This window comes from Xiphias gladius, chromosome 21 (genome assembly GCF_016859285.1).
Source record: "Xiphias gladius isolate SHS-SW01 ecotype Sanya breed wild chromosome 21, ASM1685928v1, whole genome shotgun sequence".
Taxonomy (NCBI): domain Eukaryota; kingdom Metazoa; phylum Chordata; class Actinopteri; order Istiophoriformes; family Xiphiidae; genus Xiphias; species Xiphias gladius.
In genome coordinates this window covers 15,953,307-15,961,020 of record NC_053420.1, presented here as the reverse complement: position 1 = coordinate 15,961,020, position 7,714 = coordinate 15,953,307, and the positions used below count along the sequence as shown (strand labels likewise).

At 43.1% G+C, this 7,714-nt stretch overlaps 1 protein-coding gene across 1 annotated transcript; it reads right to left on the bottom strand.

The window, feature by feature from the left end:
- Positions 1–1,338: 1,338 nt before the first annotated feature.
- frs3 (fibroblast growth factor receptor substrate 3) lies at positions 1,339–7,349 on the bottom strand. Its single transcript, XM_040115808.1, has 6 exons — positions 7,240–7,349; positions 7,047–7,135; positions 6,684–6,870; positions 5,595–5,756; positions 3,200–3,321; positions 1,339–3,117 (listed from the first exon to the last, which is right to left on the bottom strand). Exons 2-6 carry the CDS (start codon positions 7,110–7,112, stop codon positions 1,795–1,797), a joined length of 1,860 nt encoding a protein of 619 aa, XP_039971742.1. The 5' UTR covers positions 7,113–7,135; positions 7,240–7,349; the 3' UTR covers positions 1,339–1,794.
- Positions 7,350–7,714: the final 365 nt, after the last annotated feature.

The following is a 7,714-nucleotide window of genomic DNA, read 5'->3' as shown; positions in this document are numbered from 1 at the left end:
TGTACACATAGCAGCATAAAACCACCCTAACTGTGATTATCAGACTACAAGATTACCGTTCTTATATCTCGCTCTGAAAATGGCTGTCGATGTGGATGAGGTGGAATGTGCAGTTTTTATTATTTTAATTTCTATTATCATTAAAAAGTTGGATTCAGGTATTTTTTTTTAAAGTTTGTATCCTGACCACTATCACCCTATGCCTTTCTGTCCTATAAATCCTAATGGCACGTTTGATTTTATTCATCATAAAGTTTGCAATTAGGTTTTGGCACTTAAAATATAAATACAGTCTCTCTCTTTTTTAAAATATAATTACGCACAGTTATAACAGTAATACACCAGTGTCCAGTGATAATTTGAGGTGAAACTTTGGTCTCCATATTACCAACTGGAGTACAAAACGCTGGTCATCACATGGAAAACAAAATTATTACAATAATAATAAAAAAAAAAAAAAGAAAAAATAATGAACAAATAAATAATGAAATAAATAAATAAATATCTTACTAAGACGGTTGATAAATAGCCTCACAGAAATCTTCACTTGATGACTTTGCAACATACTTGATTACCCTTTCAACAGACCACTCACACCCGATAACTGACAAATTTTATATATTCTGCACATTTTATGTGAGGTTACAGCATAATGCCACCATCTGAGGTTATCGGTGTCTCCATCAAAACATTGAAATAAACCCTACCTAGAATGCTGACTAAGAATGTCCATCAAGTATTTGGCCCCCTGCTGTTGGTAAAAGAACACGGTCGAACCTGCGGCTCCAGTGGAGAGGGGAGTAGTGACAAAGAGCGTTTCAGTGGCCCAGGGTCAAAAGTGCAACGTGAGCAGCGTAAACCGCTGCGGACCTCCTGCAGGTCTGGAGTGATACGCAGGAGGTGTGACCGGAGATGATATGCTACTTTTTCATTTGCTGCATGTGGACAGGAGGGAGCCAGAGCTCGTTCAATCCGCGTGTGCTACTTTTATTGTCATTCTGTTGAAGTCTAATTCTCCAAATGTCACCTTCTGTTCTGTTCATTTTATCCCATTTTTCAACTTGATTTGGACGAAACTATTCCTAAAATATGATAAAATACAATTCCATAGGATTGTGTGCAAAATGCTCGATAGGCATATAGTAACAAAGACTGGTCTTTTCTACCAGCCACAACAATAGACTCGGGTGCTTGTGATGACGTATGAATATTGGCCAGTATCTTGGAGGATCCATTAACCTTCGTGCATGCCAACAACTACTCTGAGCCTTCTGTGATGAGGGTCACATTTCTGATTCTCATAGTGTTTAAGTAAAAATAAACACACTGAGGTAACGTAACCAAATGATAGGAACAATAATAGTTGTGAATGGAGACGGGTTTAAGAATTAAAATTTGCTAACACAGTATGGCAATGGATGCTTCCACTGAAAACAGAGGTCACTGCTCTAAGTCACGGCTAAGCATTAAATCATATATGTATGATTTTATGCTTATATATAAATATCCATATATCCAGCGAACAGTATTTGCAGTAAAAACTGCCGATTTCTCGAGAGAGCTTCACACCACACGTATCTAATAAATAACAGAATAAAATGGCAAATTCTCCTCAGAGATTTCTTATTTCCTCTTATATGCACAGATAGTTTTCAGTAAGTTTCTAATTAGGTACCTGTATTGTGTTAGTCAGCCCGACAGTTGAATGGATGGATGACAGTGAAGGGTCCAGTGTGCTAAGATGAGGATAAGCCTTCATCTGTCTTCATCGCTCCTCTTCAGTTTGAACACCGTTTACAGAGGCAGGTCTGTGCTGTTGTGGCGAGTCTTTCTCGAAGTCCCATCATCCCTGGGCAGAGCTTTCTGCAGGTTGGACATGGCAGCTGTCTTCTTTAGGTCAATGACTGCGTAGCATTCACTGCGGCGGGGTGCCTGTGGGCCACATTTTTTGGGTGGTGGGCGCTGGTGCTGTGGCTGGGTCTGGGCACCCCCGCTGCTGAGGGCTTGGCAGGGAGGTTCTCCCTCTAGGTCCACCTGGATGTAATTCAGCTGCCGCGATGGAGGCATGTGGCCGTGCTCACAGCCTCCGACCCCTGACCTCGATCGTCTGCGGAAATCAAAGCTAAATATTCGCCCCCCTCTCTCTGGCTGACATGGCCGTGGATGCGGGGGGCAGGCATGTCGGAGCCGGGGTGGCTGAACCTGCTCTGTGTTGACATAGTTCTGCAGGGCATCTCTGTGGATGCCCCGACCATCCTGGTGGTACCCGTTGGGTGTCCCAGGGCCTTCTGAGAACTCATACTCGTCAAAGTCTTCCTCTTCTTCTTCATATTCCTCCTCATCCTGCTCATCATCTTCCTCTTCCTGCTCGTCATCCCGCTGCAGAGCACTGTACTCCCACACTGGGGGCAGAGAGGGCAGGTTCTCGTAGTTCAGCAGAGCTGTCCGACGGTGACCTCCGCCCATGCCCCTCTCACAGGCGTAGCCCTGCGGGGGCAGAGACGATGGGCCGTGAGCGTGTGGATGCAGGAGGGAGTGGGAGTGACTGTCCCCAGTGCTGCTGCTGCTGCTCGAACCCACAGACTGTGACACGCTGCTGGGACTCAGACGCTGCTTCCGGCCGCTCCTCAGGCCGTTGATGTTCTCGTAGGTGAGCTCACTGCTCTGGCAGCCGACTGAGTGCTCATGACCCGGGTGGCGGTGCGCGTGGTGATGGAAATGGTGATAGGAGTGAGAGTTGCACAGGTGCATAGAGGGCTCGTCTCCTTCCGTCTCTGAGCCTGTTGCACCCTCTACTGGCTGAAGGTTGTGAGGATTGATCCCATGCCTCTCCCTCTCTCTCTCCCTCTCTCTCTCTAACATATGGCGTTGTGCTGGAGTGGGGCCCAGCATGAATTTGACCTCCTGCGAGGACGGCTGTAAGAACACCTGAGGATCTTTATGCTCCTCGAGGGGACAGCACCGCAGGTTGGACTGCGCGTTTCCTTGGACCCCGACAGGCATGGCTCCCCGCGTTGTTTCAGGGAAAGTGCTGGGCCGCACCTCAGGTAGGGAGTGCACACAGTGACGCATAGAGAGATCCCCCTCCATGCTAACAGTATTTACATAGGTGTGGGTCTGTCAAGGAAAATAACAACAGGGTCAGATTGGGATGTAGCACAGATACCATGAGCTATAAAGGAGCATAGATAGGTCTTACCTGGTCTTCCAAACCCATGAGGCTATGTCCATGATCGTCAGTGAGAGAGGGTTGGGAGGAATCGCCTCTGATTGGATAACCAGGGTATCCATTGGGAAAAGCCTGGACAGGGAACGCTGGAGCTGCAAACACAGCATTGATGAGATTTGTTATCAGGTGGAGCACTGATTCAGGAGCTCAACATGTGCAAACGTACCAAACCCAGAGTGTTGTGAGTAGTATCAGCCACTGATCTCTCTGGAAAGTTCATGTTTTAAAAAGTGCTGTAAGAAGTTACTGTCAATATACTTTGTCTTCCAGTCATTTTATTTAGTTTGTTGGTAGTTTTAGTTTTGTTTTCAGTTTTGATCTTGATTTATTGTAATTTTAGGAAGTATAATTCCAATGTTTTTAGTTTATAACTGAATCCAAAACCTGACTTGGCTCAAAAGATTCAGTACCTGTGTCTGTCAAAATACTAAACAATATACCATGTTTTATTTCCCTGATGTTTTCAGCCATCTTGCCATCATCAGGGTGGTCATATATGCCAGGTAACAGGCATCATTCATTCAGTCATTAACATAGTCCATACATTCTAAGTTTAAGTGTTCACTAGCCTTTGGACTGTAAATAAAATACCAGCAATAATGATCATGATCATGATTTCTGACGAAACAAAAATCCCTTATTTTGTTTTAACTGATGTAATGTTAAAAAAACCCTAACCCAAGTGTTCATCCACTTTACTTCAACCGGGCCACCACTTAGAAAACAAAACGTTTCTCAGAGAAAAATTAGGGGCGAATCACATCAGGGTTTCTTTGTCAATGGCCTTTGAGACAAATCATTTCAAAGAGAATATAAATCATTACAAAAAAAAAAAAAAAATGAATTTTATACTATGCCACAAAATTATTCTGTTATTCTCTTCTCGCTGCAGTAGAGCACTTTGTATTCAGAAAAAAAAAAAAAAACTACTTGAAAAATGTATTCAAAAAAGTCTTAGCCCAAGTTTCTGTTTGGATTTTTTCGTCTCTCAACCGGTAAACTATTCAGACTGATGTGACCAAGAATATGACCCCACAACAAGGCAACTCTTTTAAGACCAGTACTACAACCACAACCATTGTCCAAGGTAGCAACAGTGATCCAGAGCTACAGCAGATCTAGTGAAAAACAGCGCTGCCCGCCAACATTGACATGAGCCAGCTGTCAAGCGTAGCTCTGACACGGACCTGCTATACACAGGGAAATACAGAGCTATTTACTTACATCGGTGATATCCATTTTCTTTACATTTTTTTTGCTTGAAAGATTCAAAAGCTGGTTTAACTAAAACAATATGTATAATGCAACTTTAATCACAAAGCTGTCAGAACGTCCTCACCCCTACGCCATTAAACTGCTCCATGGAAAGTAATAGTTATTATATATATATTTCAAATTGCTGCATGAGATGAGACGTCACTGCCACAGTGGAGGCGTCACTCATATACTTAGTGGTTAAAACCTGCAATAGCTGATTTGTTTGGCCACGTGGGGGCAGCAGAAACAATTTGTTAGCACAAGTTTGACATACTGTCACATTTCAAGATGATATGGGGAACTCGTTAGCAGACAGTTGCTTATTTACACACCCAGCAGTTACGGAGCAACATTATCATTCATTCTTTCTTTAGCTGCTACGTGCTCCACTATGTTCACCCGCTCATTGCTAACTATGTCTGCTGTTTAGTGCTGGGCAGGTAGTGTGCAGAGGGTTTTAAGAGCTTTTTAGCTGGAAACTTCTGCCTGCTGTGGCAGAAACTGACGCTTTCAGAGTGAGCCAGAACACTGAAGATGTAAAATCAAAACAATGAGCTCAAACTTTTCATAAAGCTGATGGGAGCTGGGGATTCAGGGGATAATCCTCTGTAGGTTCATCACTTTGAGTGACCCCTTTCACACTGTCGCATTGTTTTACATCGTCATCTGATACATTGTTCTTATAAATAAATATAAGACCAAAATCCGGAATTTACTGATTTTAACAAGAATTTAAGACCTTGCACTCTGTCAGATTTTAGTAAGATTCAAATAGAATTCATTTAGACACGAGGACTAAGAGCAACAATTTGTCAATATGATTATTTTGTCGCAGTACAGTCATGACAACGGTAACTTCTCACCCAACCCTAACCAACTGTATGAAGGGGATGTCTGTAGCTGCAGGCTGATGCGCTGAGGCTCAGCTTCACCTGGTGTTATTTGGATACCTTTGTATCTCTGACTCAGTCTGACCTGTGTCTATTAATAGCTTACATATTCTGCTAAATTTACTGCCGTATCGCTGCAAGCAAGTTCTACGCTTAATCTCAAATCAAGTGTATAATTAGCAGGACTCTGCTCATGTTTGTGTGGTTGTGTGACTCACTGGTGGGAGTCTGTGGTGTGCGAGACATGTCCATCTCCGGTGTGTGACCACTGCGACTCATCATCATCGACTCTTCCACCACATTGATGCTGTTACATTGCATCAGCTCCTGAAGCAAATTGAAGATCTCCTCTGCCCGGGAACACTTGAATGCAAAGATTCCTAATCAAATGAGCAAAGAAACAACATTGTTAGGGTTCAACTGGTCACCAATAACACAATAAAAACACAAAGAACTCTATGGTTGAAGGATACATGGTTATATAAATGATTTACACACAGTGAATTGGTAAATTGACAATTTTGCTTTAGGTTTACAAAGTTTAATTTTGTTCCTTCACCCCCCCAAAAGATTAGGTGGTGACACACGTTTAGCCACGACCAGTCACAGCTTTCACAGCTTGTGCAATGCGTAGACTGACTCTACTACACCTGACACCGAGACCAAATATGTTTAATCATAGTTTTATGAATGAAAGTGAACCTTGAACCACGCGTTGTCACTCTGCAGCAAAGAAGGGCTTCCTTTCTTTTGTCCCAGTCAGTAAGAAGAGGGTGAGTGTGTGGGTGCATAGCCCACATACCGTATGTGTGCAGATGTTAGATGTTAGACCCACATGTGTGGTTAAACTGGTATAATGCTGCAGAGTTCTGTGCTGCTATGGGTCAAAGTCACAAAACACATCCCAGAAGTTGTCAAAAAAGAGAAGGCAAATAAATGCTGACACGCTAATCTTTCTGTTGGGATGTTGTGAGGCGACCGGGACTACGAACAAGTTGTCTTTCACTGTGACACGCTACACGGCAAAAAACAAGCAGCTGTTGCGCATAATGCTCATTTTCATTCATATGCCCCCCCAGCCTCTTTTTTTTTTTTTTTTCTTTTTTTAAAGCAGCCATTCAGCCATTATTCATTTGATCATTTACACCTGTCTCCTGTAAAAAAGGCCTAGTAAGCCACTCCATTCAAACTTTAACATAAAGAGTAGATGATAACATTAAAAAAACAAACAAAAAAAACAAAACACAACCATCATGAATCTACAGCTGTGTAAGTGATCTGGAGAAACAGAGAAAATTTTGACGTACCCTGGCCAGTCTGACAGCGGCGACCACTCTCAAAAGAGAACAGGTTGGAGTCGTAGCCGTAGCGCCGCAGGCAGAGATAAGGCCACCGGATGGCGTCTCTCTTGCGTGTGTGAAGAATGAGCTCAGTCTGCGTGAGCTCCATGATGCCAGAGCCCAGCTCGTTGCCCTCATCGTCCACATTGGTAACCTAGGGCACAGAGGAAAAAAAATATAACATGAAGTGAAGGAATCAAAAGTGCGGATTTCTCGAAAACACTGTAAACAGTTTAGTTTATTACAGCCTAATGACACATGGAAACAAAGAGTACAAGTGGTGCTGTCACAATGCAAAACAGAGCTTAAGAAATATTTAGGACTATTAACCTTAAATTTGGTGAGATGGTTGTCTCGGATGGGGTCTCTGTACAGACAGCTCCAACAGCTCCCCATAGCTTCAGCAGGCCAGCTGAAACCTGTCACAGATGAAGCGGACATCATCACCCACTGCCCTCAACAGCATCAGCAACTTCAACAACGAACATCTACTTCAGGGAACATTAACACCTCAATGTCTTACTCAGTCCAGGCCATCAGTGTAAAGGGATTCACGTCTCAATCCCAGGATCTTCTACTGGGCATCGGCATCACAAGCCACTTAGTTTGTTGGACTGACATCTTCGAGAGAAGCGTGACGTTCTCCCCCCTGAAACCATGAACCACATTTAGGTTTTAGAAAAAGAGAACTTTTCTGTCAATACATCAACATCAACTGCAGCCAAATATCAAGAATACATTTTGTTAATTTTAGCAGAAATAAAGGTGGATTCAGGCCATTGTGGGATTCAAGACGCCTTCTCTTTCCCCTCATTTCCTGTCACCTCTCCACTAGCCACTGTTAAAATAAAGACAAAAATGTCCAAAAAGAAAAAAGATGGACTTCACAGGCAACGTCTATCACGGTGCCCTTGGTTTTTTTCCCTTTTATCTTAACTTTTAATCTTAACTCAATTTTTAGCACCACGTTAAAGCCCACGTTGCCTTAAAGAAAAAGA